Source organism: Rutidosis leptorrhynchoides, chromosome 7 (genome assembly GCF_046630445.1).
Source record: "Rutidosis leptorrhynchoides isolate AG116_Rl617_1_P2 chromosome 7, CSIRO_AGI_Rlap_v1, whole genome shotgun sequence".
Classification (NCBI taxonomy): Eukaryota; Viridiplantae; Streptophyta; class Magnoliopsida; order Asterales; family Asteraceae; genus Rutidosis; species Rutidosis leptorrhynchoides.
The window spans coordinates 141,206,554-141,227,649 of NC_092339.1; the positions used below are offsets into that span (position 1 = coordinate 141,206,554).

A 21,096-nucleotide genomic window follows, 5' to 3' on the forward strand; every position below is an offset into this window, starting at 1 on the left:
TAATTACAGCAGATAATATATGTCGGAATCGAGAAATTAAACTGGTTAGCGAAACGTTTAAGATTGATTTGATACCAGTAGAGTTAGGGAGTTTTGATGTGATAATTGGCATGGACTGTTTGAAAGAGGTGAAAGCAGAGATCGTTTGTTACAAAAATGCGATTCGTATTGTACGTGAAAAAGGAAAACCTTTAATGGTGTACGGAGAAAAGAGCAACGCGAAGTTAAATCTTGTTAGTTGTTTGAAGGCGCAAAAACTAATAAGAAAATGTTTCTATGTCATTCTAGCACATATCGAGGAAGTCAAACCCGAAGAAAAGAACATCAGTGATGTTCCCGTCGCAAAAGAATTTCCCAATGTATTTCTGAAAGAATTACCGGGACTACCTCCACACCAATCCATTGAATTTCAAATAGATCTTGTACCAGGAGCTGCACCAATAGCTCGTGCTCCTTACAGACTCACACCCAGCGAAATGAAGGAACTCCAGAGTCAATTACAAGAACTTTTAGAGCATGGTTTCATACGACCAAACACATCACCATGGGGAGCTCCTGTTTTGTTTGTCAAAAAGAAGGATGGTACATTCAGGTTGTGTATTGACTACCGAGAGTTGAAAAAACTTACTATCAAGAACCGTTACCCACTACCGAGAATCAACGACTTATTTGATCAACTACAAGGCTCGTCGGTTTATTCGAAGATCGATTTACGTTCCGGGTATCATCAAATGCGGGTGAAGAGGATGATATTCCAAAGACTGCTTTTAGGACACGTTACGGTCATTATGAGTTTATGGTTATGCCGTTTAGTTTGACTAACGCACCAGCTGTGTTCATGGACCTCATGAACCGAGTGTGTCGGCCATATCTTGACAAGTTTGTCATTGTTTTCATCGATGACATCCTTATCTACTCGAAGAATGAGCAAGAGCACGAAGAACATTTAAGAAAAGTGCTAGAATTGTTGCGGAATGAGAAACTGTACGCTAAATTTTCAAAGTGTGCATTTTGGTTGAAAGAAGTTCAATAATGAGCAAAGAAGGTATTCAAGTTGATCCGGCAAAGATTCAAACCATTGAGAAATGGGAAACCCCGAAAACTCCGACGCAGATACGCCAATTTTTAGGATTGGCTGGTTACTATAGAAGGTTCATCCAAGATTTTTTCAAAATAGCAAAACCCTTGACTGCATTAACGCATAAAGGGAAGAAATTTGAATGGAAGGATGATCAGGAGAAAGCGTTTCAATTGTTGAAGAAAAAGTTAACTACGGCACCTATATTGTCATTGCCCGAAGGAAATGATGATTTTGTGATTTATTGTGACGCTTCAAAGCAAGGTCTCGGTTGTGTATTAATGCAATGAACGAAAGTAATTGCCTATACGTCCAGACAATTGAAGATTCACGAGCAAAATTATACGACTCACGATTTGGAATTGGGCGCTGTTGTTTTTGCATTAAAAACTTGGAGGCACTACTTATATGGGTTCAAAAGTATCATATATACCGACCAAAAAAGTCTCCAACAAATATATGATCAGAAACAACTGAACATGAGGCAGCGTAGGTGGATTGAATTGTTGAATGATTACGACTTTGAAATTCGTTACCACCCGGGGAAAGCAAATATGGTGGCCGACGCCTTGAGCAGAAAGGACAGGGAACCTATACAAGTAAAAGCTATGAATATAATTATTCATACTAACCTTACTACTCAAATAAAGGAAGCACAACAGGGAGTTTTGAAAGAGTGAAATTTGAAGAATGAAATACCCAAAGGATCGGAGAAACATCTTAATATTCGGGAAGACGGAACCCGGTATAGAGATGAAAGAATTTGGGTACCAAAGTTTAGAGATATGAGAGAAATGGTACTTAGAGAAGCACATAAAACCAGATACTTAATACATCCCAGAGCGGGAAAGATGTACAAGGATCTCAAGAAGCATTTTTGGTGGCCGGGTATGAAAGCCGATATTGCTAGGTACGTAGGAGAATGTTTGACGTGTGCTAAGGTAAAAGCTGAACATCTAAAACCATTAGGTCTACTTCAATAACCTTAAATCCCGAAATGGAAATGGGAAAACATTACCATGGATTTCATTACTAAATTTCCAAGGACTGCAAATGGTTATAATACTATTTGGGTAATAGTCGATCGTCTCACCAAATCAGCTCACTTTCTGCCAATGAGAGAAGATGATAAAATGAAGAAGTTGGCACGACTATACTTGAAAGAAGTAGTCTCCAGACATGGAGTACCAGTCTCTATTATCTATGATAGGGATGACAGATTTGTTTCAAGATTTTGGCAGACGTTACAACAAGCATTGGGAACTCGTATAGACATGAGTACTGCCTATCACCCACAAACTGATAGGCAGAGTAAAAGGACGATACAAACGCTTGAAGACATGCTACGAGCATGTGTTATTGATTTTGGAAACAGTTGGGAGCGACATCTACCGTTAGCAGAGTTTTCCTACAACAACAGTTACCACTCGAGTATTGAGATGGCACCGTTTGAGGCACTTTATGGTAGAAAATGCAGGTCTCCAATTTTTTGGAGTGAAGTTGGGGATAAACAAATTACGGGTCCAGAGATAATCCAAGAAACTACCAAGAAAATCATTCAAATTCAACAACGATTGAAAGCCGCCTAAAGTCGACAAAAGAGTTACGCGGACCTTCAAAGAAAAGATATAGAATTTGAAATTGGAGAGATGGTCATGCTTAAGGTTTCACCTTGGAAAGGCGTTGTTCGATTTGGTAAACGGGGGAAACTAAATCCAAGGTACATTGGGCCATTCAAGATTATTGATCGTGTCGGACCAGTAGCTTACCGACTTGAATTACCTCAACAATTCGTCGGCGTACATGATACTTTTCACGTATCGAATCTGAAGAAATGCTTAGCCAAAGAAGATCTCACTATTCCTTTAGACAAAATTCAAATCAATGAAAAATTTCAATTCATTGAAGAACCTGTCGAGATATTGGATCGCGAGGTTAAAGGACTTGAGCAAAACAAAATACCAATCGTTAAGGTTCGATGAAATGCTCGTAGAGGACCCGAGTTCACCTGGGAACGTGAAGATCAGATGAAGAAGAAATACACGCACTTATTTCTAGAAGATGCGTCAACACCTCTAACTGCTTAAAATTTCGGGACGGAATTTATTTAACGGGTAGGTGCTGTAGTGACCCGATTTTTTCCATGATTATATATTATATGAGATTAATATTTACATGAATAAATGTTTCCAACATGTTAAGCAATCAAACTTGTTAAGAATTGATTATTTGAAATGAGTTTCATGTAGACAATTGACCACCCAAGTTGACCGACGATTCACGAACGTTAAAACTTGTAAAAACGACATGAAGATATATATATGAATATATATATATATGAATATATATATATATATATATATATATATATATATATATATATATATATATATATATATATATATATAACATGATATTATGATAAGTAAGTATCTTACAAAGTATATTAACAATGTGTTATATGCATAAAATGAAACTACTGAATTAAAGAAACTCAAAACGATATATATTACGATTATCGTTATAACAACGTTTTAATTAAAATAAATACATATGAATTGTATTAAGATATGAATACATTATGTTTAACATGATAAAATGATAATTAATTATATCATTAAGTGTATTAACAATGAACTACACAAGTAAGATGAGACTACTGACTTAAGGATTTCGAAACAATATATATATGTAACGATTATCGTTGTAATAGTATATATATATATATATATATATATATATATATATATTAAGATATATTCATACATTATGTTATCATGATAACATAACAATTTAACATCTCATTTAAGTATAATAACAATGGATAAATTACATTTAATAAGATCGTTAACTTATAGGTTACAAAACACCACTTACATGTAACGACTAACGATGACTTAACGACTCAGTTAAAATGTATATACTTGTAATGTATTAAGATGTATTGTTACACTTTTGAAAGACTTCATGACACATATCAAAGTACTTCTACTTAACAAAAATGCTTACAATTACATTCTCATTCATTTTCATCAACAATTCTACTCGTATGCACCCGTATTCGTACTCGTACAATACAAAGCTCCTAGATGTACATACTATTGGTATATACACTTCAATGATCAGCTCTTAGCAGCCCTTAATGAGTCATAAAATATGTGGGAACCATTCTTTGTAATCTAGTATGAATTATTTAGCAAAATTACAAAAATATTAGTAATCATTCATGACTTATTTATAATAAAACAAACTTACACATCCTTTATATCTAATCCATATATCACGACCTAAAACACATACAAAAACCTTCATTCTTCAATTTTCTTCATCTAATTGATCTCTCTCAAGTTCTATCTTCAAGTTCTAAGTGTTCTTCATAAATTCTATAAGTTCTAGTTTCATAAAATCAAGAATACTTCCAAGTTTACAAGATTACTTCCAAGCTTTCTAATCCAATCCAAGTAATCATCCAATATCAAGAAACCTTTGTTATTTATAGTAGGTTATCTTTCTTATTCAAGGTAATATTCATATTCAAACTTTGATTCGATTTCTATAAATATAAACTATCTTAATTCGAGTAAAAATCTTACTTGAACTTGTTTTCGTGTCATGATTCTACTTCAAGAACTTTCAAGCCATCCAAGATACTTTGAAGCTAGATCATTTCTTATCACTTCCAGTAGGTTTACCTACTAAACTTGAGGTAGTAATGATGTTCATAACATCATTCGATTCATATATATATATATATATATATATATATATATATATATATATATATATATATATATATATATATATATATATATATATATATATATATATATATATATATATAACTATCTTATTCGAAGATTTAAACTTGTAATCACTAGAACATAGTTTAGTTAATTCTAAACTTGTTCGCAAACAAAGTTAATCCTTCTAACTTGACTTTTAAAATCAACTAAACACATGTTCTATATCTATATGATATGCTAACTTAATGATTTAAAACCTGGAAACACGAAGAACACCATAAAACCGGACATACGCCGTTGTAGTGAAACCGGGGGCTGTTTTGGGTTAGATAATTAAAAACTATGATAAACATTGAATTAAAAGTTGTTCTTCTGGGAAAATGATTTTTCTTATGAACATGAAACTATATCCAAAAATCATGGTTAAACTCAAAGTGGAAGTATGTTTATCAAGACGTCGTTTTTCGACTGAAATGACTACCTCTTACAAAATTGACTTGTAACCTGTATTTTCGACTATAAACTTATACTTTTTATGTTTAGTTTCATAAATTTCAGTTCATTATGAAACCATAGCAACTTGAATCACTCAAAACGGATTTAAAACGAAGAAGTTATGGGTAAAACAAGATTGGATAATTTTGCTTGTTATAGCTACGTGAAATTTGTAACAAATCTATACAAATCATAACTTAACTAACTTATATTGTATTATACATGTATTCTAACATATATTATACAATCTTGGGATACCATAGACACGTATACAATGTTTTGACATATCATATCGACCCATCTATATATATTATTTGGGAACAACCATAGACACTCTATATGCAGTAATGATAGAGTTAGCTATACAGGGTTGACGTTGATTCCAAAATAATATATATACTTTGAGTTGTGATCGAGTCTGAGACTTGTATGCACTGGGTCGTGGATTGATTCGAGATAATATATATTGATTTATTTCCGTACTACTAATTGTGGACAATTATTGTGGACTACAAACGTTGGACTATCAACTTAACAAACTTAAATCGTTAAAACATAATAAAATATGGTATAACTATATTTCGATCATACTTTGATATATATATATATATATATTTTTTATAGGTTCGTGAATCGACCAGTGGCCAAGTGTTATTTTTCCGACGAAGTGATAATCTGTGAAAGTGAGTTATAATCCCATTTTTACTATCTAATATTTTGGGATGAGAATACATGCAGTTTTGTAAATGTTTTACAAAATAGACACAAGTACTTGAAATTACATTCTATGTTGAATTATGAATACCGAATATCACCCTTTTAGCTTGGTAACCTAAGAATTAGGGAACAGACACCCTAATTGACGCGAATCCTAAAGGTAGATTTACGGGCACTAACTCCCCCCATACTGGAAAATGGTATGTTTTAGTACTTCGAGTTAATACAGATGGATTTCTGTTTTGGGGATATTCTATATGCATTTTGTTAATGTCGGTTACCAGGTGTTCAACATATAAATGGTTTTTATGCAGTTCGCATGTTATTGAAAAATGAAAATGGAAATCTTGTGGTCTATTATTACGATTTGATAAATATATAGGTTAAACCTATAACTCACCAACATTTTTGTTGACTTTTAAGCATGTTTATTCTCAGGTGATTATTAAGAGCTTCCGCTGTTGCATGCTAAATTAAGGACAAGAATTGGAGTCAGCATGCTTGTAATATATTGTTTAAAAACTGCATTCGGAGATTTAAATTGATGTGTAATATTGTTGTAAACCAATATGTAATATTCGTGTGTAAAACGTTATCTTTTAGATTATCATTACTTGATAATCTACGTTATGGTTTTTGAACCTTTATTGATAAAATAAAGGTTATGGTTTGTTTTAAATAAAACGAATGCAGTCTTTAAAAAATGTCTCATATAGAGGTCAAACCTCGCAACGAAAACAATTAATATGAAACGTTTATAATCGATATGAACAAGACATTTCATGTAATCTATTATTGTGAGTAATAGAGTTATTTTCTCTCAAATTTATATCTCCCAACGTCCAGGTGATCCTCTCTTCCCAACAATGCTTGTCTCGTTACTCGGTGTTTTCTTCTATGTCGTTACCTTCATGTATCTCGTTAAAGGACAACATGCGTCGACGTCACATGCAGTGTTTCTTCAACACGTTGCCTTTGCCTACAAGACTCGCCTTCTTGGTGAGTTCTTAGCCTTATCATGGATCCATTCATTCTCTTATATGTTTTGTCCACGAAGAGGTCTTCTTTGTGAGGTCTCAGGTGCAGTTGGTTTTCTTTTAGGGCAGGCTCTAATTGGAGGGTTGTTTCGAATGTTGGGGGTTGGCTGGTTATTTGTTTTTGGTGTCAGGTGTTTGCCTTATTTTTGAGTGTATGCATTCGGAGAGACGGGTGATGCTATATTTCATACTCAATGTTATGGAGTTGGCATTTAGTTTACCGAATTGTAACAAAGGTTTCACCGTCAACTGTCCTTAGGAAATTAAATTTTTGGTGAATTTTTAAGCTCGACGTAGGTATATTCGCGGGTATCTAAATGGTTCAACAGGATATGTTTGGATATTTGTTTGGGGTATCTTTCAATGTTGTTAGGATTTGTGTCAACTCGAGTATGATCGAATGTTGTTTGGTATATTTGTATGTAGTTTAATTATTTAACACTTTTTTATTTCAATAAATATAATAAAATAAAAATTAATTATGTTAACAAAAAAGAAAATATAAATCAAAAAGGGATTTATCATTCTATATCACCCGAGACTTTCCTCACTATTTCCCTCACCATTAAGTGTTAACTGCCTTAGAGCACCAGGAGTCGTGTCTTTTTTCGGTGTTAGGCAATTTTAACGGTGGGGACGGTGGGATCCCCGACACCGCGTCAACGTTAAATCGTCGTTAAAGGCCGGCGTTGGGGATCAATGTTAGGCTTGTAACAGTGTGGTGTTTAAAAATATATCCGTTATTCAACGGATATATTCATTAAATATTATTATTATTATTATTTTTAATATTTTCTTCTTCTTTATATACATCTACATTTTATACATAAACACAACAATATTTCTTCAAACAAATACTTCCCTTCTCCAAATTAACTCATCTCTTTCATAAAATGTTTTCAACATCATCGTCTAATGAAGAGATAGGGAAGTGCATGAGGGCCTACGATCGGATTTGGTTGAACATGTATGGGCTAATCGTGAGACGTCGGGGACGGATTAAGTATTGTGTTTTTTTATCAAGTAATGTATTTTTTCTATCTAATTAATATATTTTTTATTAATGAAATTTAGTATTGCATTTGTTTTTATATTTTTAATATATAATTAAACTAAATAATTAATAAAAAAAATTAGATTTAACACTGAAATTTAAAACCTCAGTGTTAAATTTAACACTGAGTCCAGTGTCACGACTCCTAGTGCTCTTAATGGAAGATTTAGTACAATAATTAGTCGACTCATACAGTCATACCCCTCTCATATTAACGGTAGATAACTAGATGATTAATTCATTACTTCATTTCTTATAGGTCCATCTCCATTTTAAACATGTTATTCCATAGTTATGTTCATTCGTGTCCCTTTGATTAGTTTGTTCATTATCATCTTAACTTCCAATTCTACTACTTATCATCTTAACGTGATCAGTATAAGTTTATGTTATGCCTCAAAACACACGATGTACTTAAATTCGTAGTTAATACAAGTATTAATAACACAACGAAGGGGAAAAAATAGAAATTCATATTTTAATCAGATTTGTTATCCAAAAAATGCAACTTTAAATCACAAAGATAATCATTCGTTGAAAAGAACATCGAAGTCATTATTAAATTGCAACGAATAATGATCATCTTGCTAAAACATACAAAAAATCCCTTATTTAATCAATCTTAACGGACGAAAAAAGGCGAATAACAAACAAAAGAGACGTCAAGAACCCAACTGCACCGGTAGCAAGCAACATAGCCGTAACCATGAACAACGAATAACCCAAGTAAAGCATCGCAGACACGGGCCCACTCAAAGTCTTGAGATCGAAAACCATATAATTAATCGAATACAAAAACACATAAACAGAAACCGAACCAGATGCAAAGAACGCTTTCCACCACCATCTCCAATCCTCAACGCATAAATGCATATACGTCAATACCAACGACACCTCAGCACAAACAGTCACCAACAAGATCAATACAATAAACAAAAACCCGAAAACATAGTAAACTCGCCCGAGCCAAATACTCGACATAATGAAAAAAAGTTCAATAAAAAGTGTCCCAAAAGGAAGAGTTCCTGCTCCAAGTACTAAAATCCAAGAAGGGAACTTTTGAGGTGGGACCTCTCTAGGGATTTGGTTGGTACGAACGGGGTACTCGAGAAAACGAGCTTTTGTTGCTACGAATCCACCGATTAATGTTAATGGGACCGATATGCAAAACCACATTAAGATGAGAACTAAAAACGTCGTGAATGGAATAGCGCCGGTGCTACCACTTCCCCACAAGAGTGAGTTTAGTATTGTTAAGATTAAAAACGATATACCGGGGAAAAAACAAGCGACACGCCATGAAACTGAAAACCATCCTCGAGTATCACCCGCGCCTAGTGTTCTCCATAGCCATACCGCAACGTAACCAGCAATGACTCCAAGAAATACATAGAACATAAGCATTCCTACACATTTAAAAGCAACCACCATTAGTTTTTATATGAACATATATATATATATATATATATATATATATATATATATATATATATATATATATATATATATATATATATATATATATATATATATATATATATATATAGTGGTAGGATCAAGAGGGAAGTAACCATTCGGGGGGAAGCGGGGGGAAGCAAAAACTTTTTTTTTTTCGTTTTTTGAAAAAACTTTGTTCACGAACATTATAGATGAGATGAAAATATGAACATTTAGTAGAGACACTTTGTGATAAATGTTTTTATTTTGGCGGGAAAACGCTCGAAGAAGTAATATATAACAATTATCGTGTTTTTCGGGCGTATTTTGAGGTTTTAGCTATTGGGGTTTAGATATTAGGGTTTAGATATTAGGGTTTAGAAATTTAGGGTTTAAGGTTTAGATTTAGGGTTTAGATTTAGGATTTAGATTGAGTTTTTAACACGAACGGTTTAGAGTTTAGGGTTTAGGGTTTGGTGTTTTGGGTTTATGGAATAAACCCAAAACCCTAAACCCTAAACCCTAAACTCTAAATCGGGCTAAATTTTACTTCACAAAACATGAAGAAAAAAAACCTTCATATTCTTCACGAACAATATTATCTTGAATGTTATTTTTGTCGATCGTTTTCCCGCCTAAATAATAACATTCATCACGAAGTGACTCTTCTAAATGTTCATATTTTCGTGTGATATTGATGTCGGAAAAAAAAAAATTTCAAAAAAAACGAAAACAAAAAAATTTGCTTCCCCCCGATTGGTTACTTACCCATTGATCCTGCCCCTATATATATATATATATATATATATATATATATATATATATATATATATATATATATATATATATATATATATATATATATATATATATATATATAAGATGATAAAAGAAAGAAAAAATTTCGCGAACTTTGTTTAAAATTGCACAGTAGGGACTCTAGTTTATAATTGACTTGAATGACGCCGAAGTCTGCATATGTTACCTGGTTGGTCCTCGACTCTAACAGATGTTAGTATCTCCTGTTAAGTTGTATCACGTGAGTTGCAGGTAAGGGTTTTTTTTGTCACTTTCCCGTTAACTTGAATCACATTAGTATCTGCAACTCACGTGATTCAACTTATTTAATGAACATATACTAACGTCCGTCAGATTCAGAGACCAGCCGGGTAACATATGTAAACTTCAGGGTCATCTAAATCAAAAAATAAACTTTAGTCCCTAACGTGCAATTTGAACAAAGTTCAGGGACCAACCGCGTAATCTTGTCTAAATTAAAATTAAACCTGTAAGGAGGGTGCCACGAGCAGCCGGAGACATGAAACCAAGAGCAGCAAAAAAGATAGTTGAAACCGCCATTGCAAGAATCCGGCAACCATCGGCCACCATAACACACAACAACTCACTATTTTCAGGTGGCCGAAAAACGTCAGCCACCACAAGCTTCCACCCTGATAACTCTTCATTCATTTGAGCTTGAGCTTCTTTGTCCAACTCCTCATAACGAGCTAAATCTCGCCTAATCGTTCTCAAGAATATCACAAGAACAATTCCAGCAAGAAATGTTACAACCATTAATGAATTCAAGATCGAAAACCAATGAACTTTTGCACCTTCCATTTTCAAATACGCGTCCCATCTTGACGGCCACTTTATATCACTCGTAACAAATGAAACCTCGTACGTAAAACTCACAGGTTGTCCCTCTTTCAATGCCATTCCAACCGAAAGCGGATCACATTTGATGGTTTTTGGATACTTATCGTACGACGTAATGTTCTTAAGTAAACCATTATCAATATTAACGCTACAAGGAACAACCTCAAATCCAACCACCATGTAACCATTACTATTAACGGTTTCGTTACTAGGTGTGATTAGCTCGGCCCCATCAACCGTCCCCACCACACCAACTACATTATTGTGTTCATACTTGTGAACCAAAACTGTAAACTTTAAATGATTAAAGAGATAATAAACATCTTGAACTTTTATACCAAGAGGGTAACCAGTCCATCTAACATAATATCCACCTTTTTGCATATACCTAATTGCAGGTAGATTATCAAGATTCAGATTAACCTGGTACATTTCATCGATTCTTTTTGTTAAAGTATTGTATTCGTCATGAGATAAAGGATTGGATTTACATAAAAAGATCTCGGTTTGATTCTTGTACATTTTGAATCGATATGGAGAGTTTTCGATTCGATCTCCCATTAAAAGCTCACCAAGATTTTCAGTACTATCTTTGATGCCTTCAGGAGGCTTACAAAATGGTAAAGTATAATATCCATATGGAATTTCGGTTTCGATGGAGGTTAACGAGTTTACTTTTACGGATAATCGATCACCTACATCGTATTTATGTGGGAAACTACCAGGAAGATAATACCCATGAACAATTTCCAGAATCACACAATAAATTAGAAGAATTTTTTTGAAAGAAGCCATGAAAGATCAATGTTGATAATCAATATACCTTACGATTGCGATCGTTGATCGAAGTAGGATTTAGATGACAGTTAGAGATCAATGGAAAGATACTGTAGATTAAGGTGAAAGAATGGAGTTTGGAGGAAGAAAGTGAGATCTTTGAAGCCTGTAAATATGGAAGAAAATGCAAATGAAAGGTGATGTAAAAAGGGATGTATGGGAACAGATGTATTTTATTTTTTATTTAATTATTTGTTTGCATTTATAATTATAATGTAAGTTATAACTAATTTCTTTTTTTGCCACCAAAAATTAAGATTCACAATACAGCATGGGATCTATTAGACAATTTACTAAGCAACACTTAACAAAAGAAAACTTACAATTATCTGTAGATTTATTTGTTATAATTAATTCTCTATAGATTTGTCTGTAGATTAGGGTCGGGTTATCAGGTTCATTTGGGCCGGGTTGAATCGGATTGAAGGCTTAAATTGTAAACCATAACCCGACCTTATAAGCCAGGATTCCGCCTTTCCGGATTTGGGTCCAATCCATCAGAATTATGTACTTACACACTATAATGAATTACAAGTTTTTAGCACCATAATGCATTAGTTTTCAAGGGATTAAACATATAATGTAATGTAGTAAGCACCCAACAGTACTTTAAACATAGTCTGACCAAGCATCTTGGTACTAAATTATTGATCATGTTTCCACAACACCAAATAAACTGTATGACGATATAATCAGATGCACCGGGCATTTGTAAAGCATTCAACAATATCAAACACTCCAACTCAAAACCTCATGCGATCCTAATCAACCGCACCCTAATAGGACATCTCGGTTTCGGATTAGGTCAAATTGACCCGACCTTTTAACAGCCCTAATCCAGAGTATATACCCCATATTATGTTTTCACTTTTCATTTATTTCCAACTTTGGCATAGAATAGAATTACTAAAATTTTAGCAAAATAAATAAATCATATTCTAATTTTAATTCTAGACAGGTGCAATGAATACATTAGTATTTTAAGTTGAGAGATTAGGTATGTTACTTACAGCAAGGATAAGATTAAGCTGGTTTGACCCATTTAACTTGAATGTAACTTCTTCCAGTACTATTCGGCGTGTTCAGCAAAAAGATATAATCCGAATTTAACTCATTGATAAGTAAATTGACCAAACTTTTCACTTCTATTTATAAAATATATAAATTCATATAACTACACGTGCCTGGAAACCAACACAAGCTTGCATTCAGAACCATTACTCACCAAATTCAGCAGCACAATCTGATTTCTAGATCATCTTTGTATCAGCTACAACTGACTACACAACGAAATAAATAAGGAGAGGGGAATAGATGATAGGTTACAGAAATGGTCAAAATTTGTTGCAATTATATGGCTATGATTATATGAGTACAAGACATTTCGACTTTCTTCTACATTGATAAAGGAAGAAGCATCCTTCGCTTCTTTTTGTGGGCCATTTTTACATGTTTGGTTACCTTCATACATAATAGTAGCAACAATGTGATTGTTGCTAATACTAAAGCAAGCTTCAACTGTCTGTAATATAACGAAATGGCTAAGAATATTACAAATGCTAGAATGACTAGTTCCCAAATTACAAAAAGCACCACATCTACCCTGCATCAAAAAGAAAAAAGAAAAAGAAAAAAAAAAAACATTAGAAGCCACGGATTGTTACAACAAATATAAAGATAAAATTATCAATAAAAATAATTGTCACACACCTTTACAATGATGAAGAAGTTATAACGTTTTTAAAGATGATGAAGGGGTTATAAGGTTTTTAAGATGACGAAGGGGTTATAAGGTTTTTAAAGATGATAAATCACATCTGTTACAATACTAATTGGATTTAAAGAGCATAACCCAATAAGTTCACATTAGGCTGGTAGCTGATAATAGAAGGTAGTAATTTTTACCCATTTAACTATATATGACTTGATTTGGTTCTTGCTTAATTTTAATAGGTCTAATGAGTGAAGAAAGTATAGCTAAAAGGGAAATGATATACCTCCTTAATCGTTCTATTTATCTAAAAAAAAAAAAACTATTCTATAATTGAAATAATAAAACTTCTGTAATCATATTTCGCTCCTACATTTTCATTTCTTATGTCCAAAATGGGAGCCTCTTTTTCAATTGATAAACCATCCAACAAATTGACTGGTACAGCCATATCTGACATTAAATTCTTATACGTAAGCACAACACGAAGGGTTAGGTGTGCCATGTGACATTGATACTTTTAGCGTAATTTTCTATACAACTTACTACTATTCTCGTCTGATCATTTATTCCTGTGTGCCAGCCTACTATACAATATTCACACAAACTAATCTTCCCTACTAGTCATGTTTAGCTCCATATATATATCTTCCATTAAGATACACAAAAAGAACTCACAAACTTAAGATAATAATGATGATACACGATTTTTCTTAATTGTCCATTCACATAATCATCCACCTTATTCTCTATGTCTATAAAGGATTCCTCTACATCTTCTAATCATTCTCCAACTACGTCTAACATTATGTCTTTTCAGAAGATTTCACTATCAACATCAAGCTCCCAATTTCCAATAAACATAAAATAATCCGCTATTCAACTATTACAATTTAAACAACCCACTATTTCACTCTTGAACAAAACATGAAAATTGATCTTCAAATCGTAAGAACAGGTAACAATTTGATCTCCGAAATGTTGATTCTAATAGGTTCCTGCTACTTTTTATACTCTTTTGCAATCGATTTCTGCTAACAAAACATAACATATTTCACGAAATTTGAAGAACAAATAAACCGTCATTTTTTACCTTAAAACTTGAAATCGAGATTTATGTTGCATAAGATCAATCTGATGATACAGAAATGTTCAGTGATGAAAACCTAAACTTTGTGAGTTATTTTGAGGATCAAACAACAACTGAAACGAAAATTATGACTTTGAGCAAAAACTTTGACCAACGAATTCGATGAATGTTAATGAAATCTGATAATTGGCGTAGCTTAAACGAGTAATTGTGAACACAAATATGCTATCAATTTCAGTCCTAAAGCTCTAGATCGTTCCAACAACCAAATTCGTTTGACCTAGTTTGACCAATCAAAAACAGGTACTGTAACGATTGAAAACTGGATTTAAATGCGAACTGAAGCTGTAGATCGGTGAGATGAAGCTCTTTAGCTCTGATAACACTTGATAAGTCTTGTTTCCAGCTTCAATTCGTGATTAGGTTGTTTGATCCAAATGTACAGTTAGGTTAGTTAGTTACTTAGTTTGAAGGTGATGAATACAATAAAAACAGAATCTGAATGTATCACAATAATATGTATTGAATCCATATATCGTATTGTACAACTCGTGGCCAATGGATTAATCACAATGATTCAATCCAAATAACTAATTCAATGACACACACAGCCTAAAACGTCTTCTCATTATTGTTCATAATCTATAATTGCTAGAAATATTATTCCCAGCAACATGATTCTCGATTCGAACAAAAATCTAATTCAATGACACGTACAGCCTAACGTCTTCTCATTATTATTGTTCATAATAATAAAAAGTGCACACGGCACATCCTAACTATACTTTGAACATACACAAACACTTATGTATCAATGGGTCAAGAAATAAATAGCAAGTGAGGCTGACTAGTTAATATGTCCGATCGATTACATAAAACGATACGTTTCATAGTCCTCCTCCGAACATTCACCAATTCTATAGTCTGTAACCTAATTTCCTCTAAATAATAACTCAAAAATATCACCAAAGTATCCAAAACCTACAACTCATTTCATTAACTGTAATTATCAAATGAATGTCGATCAGCTAGTAACAGTACGACTAATTTCAAATTTATTAATTAACTCAGGAACAAACTAGATATTTAATTTCACTACTAAGAGTATAAATTAAGAAACCCTAAATAAACACATACCTGGAATTGTATAAATTAGGAGTTGGAGAAAATAATGAAACGGAGGCCCAATCATGCTTGTTTTGAACTTGATACTCTCTGAGCTGTTCCACCAGATTCGATCGAGTAATTTTTTTATCTGGATGTATAGAATTCGAGCGCGATAACATCCTAAAATTAATTACTAATCCTATTATTTTTATTTTTATTTTTCAATTATAAATAAATATAAATGAAGCACAACGAAGAATTAGAGTTGAAGCAGTATGTATATACTAGACGCCGGAGAGAATCCGGCAGATGTAATCGGCGATACGGAAAATAGTCAACGTGATTCTTCTATTTTTTTAATCCGTACGGCGAAGAATATTAATAATTATATATCCGGTCCTTGTATTTTGTTAAATACTAAAAAGTCAATTTCTTTGTGAGCATATTTTTTTTTAAAGAAAAATGGTCTTGGAATCACAATGGTCACTCACCATATCATTTTTCACGCACACACGTATTTTAGGGCAAAAAATTGAACCGCATAACAAGGACTTGATCCATTAATCCATACGGACATGTAGATTGGGTCGATTTCCTACATACGAGACGATAAAACCTCCCTCACGAACTTTTTTTTTTTACGGACTAGTGATTGAACCCTGACCTCCAACCATGCCCAATATTCAAGGAATTGGAGTTGAACCATTGAGTCACGAAGATGATTCTTGTGAGCATCTTTTAACTTGTGATGAGACTTCATATACTGAAATATTTGCTAACGTGCATCTACACATGATAATTCTCCACATATCTAATCTAATCTAACTTAACTGGACGATGGATGTACGTGTAGTAGTGTTCGACCAAATGCATATAATCATTGTTTAACCTAAGAAAATTAGTTTCAATTGAATAAATGAAAATACCTCTTACGGTTCAAAGAAACAACTCATGCCCAGTAGAGAAAACATAAATTTTTTCACCCGGGGCGAAAAAAAAATTAAAAACGTAGCAACTTCTTTGGCTAACATATGAAGATTTTTGGGCAAAATATGAAGGTTTTTAGGAAAAATTTGGCGGTTTTTGGGCAAAATTTTGGGGTTTTGGGCACAATTTGAAGGTTATGGGCCAAAATATGAAGGTTTTGGGGCAAAAAAATTTTCACTGGGGGCAAAATCGAAAAACCCAAAATTTTTACACTGAATATTGCAAATCCACTGGGAGCGAGTGCCCCTCCTTGCCCCCACCTGTTTTCCGCCACTGCTCATGCCGCATACGAAAAAAGTTCTTTAAACAAGTTCGTAGGATACTTTGGTTAAAAAGCAAAATAGTCATCCTACAACTGTTGTGTGACCCCATCTCGATCGCTTCATCGACTATATGATTGTCTCGAACCTTGAGTAGAAGTTTGCCCAGTCTCTTTATCCTCTATTTTCGATATCTACTTGTAAACATGCTTTTTTTAAAAGGTTCATCGCCCGAAGAATTATCAAATATTAAATTAATTGAATTCATTAGTTTTGAATAGTAGTATGTAACTGTAGTTAATTATACAAGAATTATATGTGAAAAATAAGATTTGTATATCTATTAATAGCATGTCATGAGTCATTGACGGTATCAAAAGCCAAACTCACCCATTCATATCCGGACTACGTATCATGAGGAAACCCTAGAATAACTGTTCGGAAGACACAATCTACAGAAAACCTTCAATGAAAAACCCGAAATTACCTGACCATAAGACACAATCCTGGATAGTATTCATTTTTGGATCGGTGAAATAATATTTTTAATATAATTGTTATTCAAAGTCGTTAAGGATTTTTCCTCGATTTTTTTTATTTTAATTAATTAACGATAAAAAGTCTTCATCTTGAATACACGTTACGTTCTAATGTGGCTTACTACCACTCAACGAGGTGATTCCAAATACTGTAACCAGTACTCGTTATTGGTGTACTACCACTCAACCCCCTTCTATTACTCTTGTGAGATTACTTCCAGATGAACAAAAATTATTAACTTCCATTAAAAAGGATCAAATTACATACCGATGTTACCCTGAGCACATGCTCTCTCTTATGTCTATGAGTGCTGAATGAGATATATCCCGTGGTCTCCCAGTCATACTTTTGAATAATAAAGGTATGTTTAATTCAATAAAAAAGATGTTTTCAAATGCTTTATATGTTTTGCTGATGTTTCGTGTTTTGCGTAGAAATTAGCCCGCTTTTCGCTATGCGTCATGAGAACTTTGACGATTTATTGTTTCTTATTGAGATTGTCGCGGATGAGGAAGAGGAAAATGCTTATAAACATGAAACTGTGGGTGATTCAAGTTTAACCCGATCAGGTGCCCTCAAGCGTCGTGCTGTTGGTAACATTTCTTTTGACCGTACATCAAATCACAACGTGTTTTAATTTTATACAATGCCTAGCCATGGGGGTTACGATAATCCCGCTTAGTTTAAGTATCCCTTGTTGAATTTTGATTCTGCCTGCTTAGGCTCGAAAAAATTTATTCGTAATAAACGTTAATTTGATTCAGCTATGGCTTCTTTTAAAGAAGAATCATATAAAAAACTTGCTCTTGCGCCCTCTGTCCAGAAAAATAAGGTTGATGAAGCTAGTTCCTTTCAAATTAACCTTCCTCACTTGGATACTTCTGGTTTATCTTCTTTTCTCAAAGGTTCGCCAAATAGCTATGCAGAGTTTAATTCATACTTGGAAGTGATGGTCTCACCTTCCCTATTTGAGTATTTTCAAAGTTTGTCTGAGACTAATTGTGATGCTCCGTACAAAATTAACGTGTACGGATCATCAACAACAGGTCCATTACAAGGTTACAACACTATATGCTGTTTTAAAATAAGTTTGCATTCATGAAAAGATAACGTTTTACAGAAGATAGCGTGCTTCTACGAATAGAAAGCATTAATATAAGTACGTGACACGAAGGTCATTACAAAGCCACTGTTCAAATATAGCATAAGTTATGAATGCAAAGTAAAAGTTTCGTAATTGAGACATCTCTAAGCAATGCAGCGGAAGTCTAACACCGAGAGTCTAATACAGCGGAAGCAACATACGTCTAAGCACCTGAGAAATAACATGCTTAAAAAGTCAACACGAATGTTGGTGAGCTATAGTTTGATTGTAACTATAATGTAACGTAGGCCACGAGATTTCGTATTCAAAACAGTATGAAAAGTATATGCTTAACCGTGGGCACTTGGTAACTAACTTAACGTATATATCACCCCCTAAAAGTACACTTGGCGAGTGCGTAAGTTTACGAAGTATTAAACACCCGTTAAATGCTAGCGCGACTAGCCCGAGTGGGGATGTCAAACCCTATAGATCCATATCTAAGATTCGCGTTCACCGGTTCCAAAACCAATGACTAAACGTTACCGAGCTAAGGGGAAATTTTATGCCGTTATATCACCCACACATATATAAAGTTTAAGTACTCGTGCATAGTAAGTAAAACATAAAAAACGCATGTATTCTCAGTCCCAAAAATAGTTAGGTAAAAAGGGAGCTATAACTCACAGTGAATGTGCGGTAAAAGTCGATACGAGATAAGTAAGCAAGTAAGTCGGTCCGAAAGGTCCTCAACCTAAGTGAAAAGTTACTAAGTCAGTAAATCGTCCCAAAGGGTTTAAAAGTACATAATTTAAGTCTTAAGTGTCATCATCATCAACATCATACGTAACAAGTAAAGTAAGTTTTCAATCAAGAATAGAGGTCAAAACAAAGGCTGATTTCATTCAGCTGCTACGACCTCTTTACAAACTGAAATGACGTGAGACCAGTGGACAAGGCTCCGTATGTGAGTGCTCTAACTGCTGACCAATTTTCAGAACCTAACTCGTCTTCGTTTGACAGTGGCGACGGTTTAAGTACGAGTAGGTCAAAAATTTCAGCACAACGTTACGAGGGCATAGTGACTTTCGGAAGGCTACAAATCCTAAACCGTAAATCGGATTAAGACGAGTCTTAAACGAAAAGTCATCTACTCGAACCGAACTATCTGGAAATAAACTTTTCCAGAAGCCCAGGAGCCTGATCAGACCCTGAAAAACAGAAAGCAAGTGCTCCGGTGGGTTTCTCGGTGTTTGATACTCATCACGGTTCTCATCCTTGATGCGTATAAGCCTCAAGTGTACAACTCTTGATGTTTTAGCATCACTTTAACCAAGGTTTAACCATAAACACACAAAGTTAGGACTAAGAAATAAAATACAACTCTTGTGAGAGTTTGAGCAAGGTGATGAACCAAAGTTACATCAATTTCTTAGTTCCAACACAAATACAAGTCCTATTAAGCTATAAACTTTAAATCAAACTAAATAAGCAAGACCTTAGGCTATAGAACTTAGATCTTAGCTAAGTATTAAAGACCTTAGACTAGAAAGTCTAGATCTCATGTTCTTGGTGAAACCCTAAGTCATAATACTTAGACTTTCACTTTTACACAACCATAAGTTACAAAACTTAGATCTTGTAAAGTAAAGTGAACACAAGTTAATGAATTCTTGTTTTGACAAGCTAGATGACCATAAGTTACTTAACTTAGATCAACTTTAAATGAGTGAAAGTTATAAGCTAAGAAGCTTAAACTTGCTTGTTCTTGAACCTTCAAAGTTAGACTTTGGTTACAAGATTTATGAGATCAAAGTTAACAAGTAAATCTTTGACCAAGGAGCTTATATAAATCGATTTCCATAAACATAAATGATAAATTTAAAGTTAAAGATAAACAAGTTCAAGTTTGGATCCTTTATATAAAGAGATATCAAGTTACAAGCTTGAATCTTCATGAAATGAACTTTAAAGTTCCAATACTTGAACATAAAGAGGATATTAAAGTAATTGATCCTTAGATTATTACAAGTTTCATGCAGAACCAAAAGCTACAAAGCTTTGATCCTTGTTCTTGCTTATTTATCATACAAGTAATTAAAGAATGCAAGATAACATAAGGATTTAAGTTACAAGAACCAAAAATCCAAGAATAATAAAAGATGATGATGATTTCGATTTTAGAATAAAAAAAAGAGAAAGGAATTAGAGTTTAAACCTTCAAGTTCTTCAAGAAAAGTTAGAGAGAAACTTGAGAGAA

The 21,096-nt window shown here is 33.6% G+C and overlaps 2 protein-coding genes across 2 annotated transcripts; both read right to left on the bottom strand.

Moving 5' to 3' along the window:
• Positions 1-8,736: 8,736 nt before the first annotated feature.
• Positions 8,737-12,015, bottom strand: LOC139858424 (transmembrane 9 superfamily member 11-like). Its single transcript, XM_071847274.1, has 2 exons — positions 10,848-12,015; positions 8,737-9,530 (listed from the first exon to the last, which is right to left on the bottom strand). The coding sequence occupies exons 1-2, from the start codon at positions 12,013-12,015 to the stop codon at positions 8,737-8,739; spliced, it is 1,962 nt and encodes a 653-aa protein (XP_071703375.1).
• A 1,179-nt stretch (positions 12,016-13,194) lies between these two features.
• Positions 13,195-16,305, bottom strand: LOC139858791 (uncharacterized). The gene is made up of 2 exons (XM_071847630.1): positions 15,996-16,305; positions 13,195-13,660 (listed from the first exon to the last, which is right to left on the bottom strand). The coding sequence occupies exons 1-2, from the start codon at positions 16,142-16,144 to the stop codon at positions 13,453-13,455; spliced, it is 357 nt and encodes a 118-aa protein (XP_071703731.1). The 5' UTR covers positions 16,145-16,305; the 3' UTR covers positions 13,195-13,452.
• Between the last annotated feature and the right edge of the window lie 4,791 nt (positions 16,306-21,096).

Excerpts from the sequence above, each read along its gene's own strand:
- LOC139858424 (XM_071847274.1), bottom strand. The coding sequence starts at position 12,015 with ATGGCTTCTTTCAAAAAAATTCTTCTAATTTATTGTGTGATTCTGGAA. Across the intron at positions 9,531-10,847 it reads TCGTGGCACCCTCCTTACAG|GAATGCTTATGTTCTATGTA; the intron begins GTTTAATTTTAA and ends TTAAATGTGTAG.
- LOC139858791 (XM_071847630.1), bottom strand. The coding sequence starts at position 16,144 with ATGTTATCGCGCTCGAATTCTATACATCCAGATAAAAAAATTACTCGA. Across the intron at positions 13,661-15,995 it reads CCTAATTTATACAATTCCAG|GGTAGATGTGGTGCTTTTTG; the intron begins GTATGTGTTTAT and ends TTTTTGATGCAG.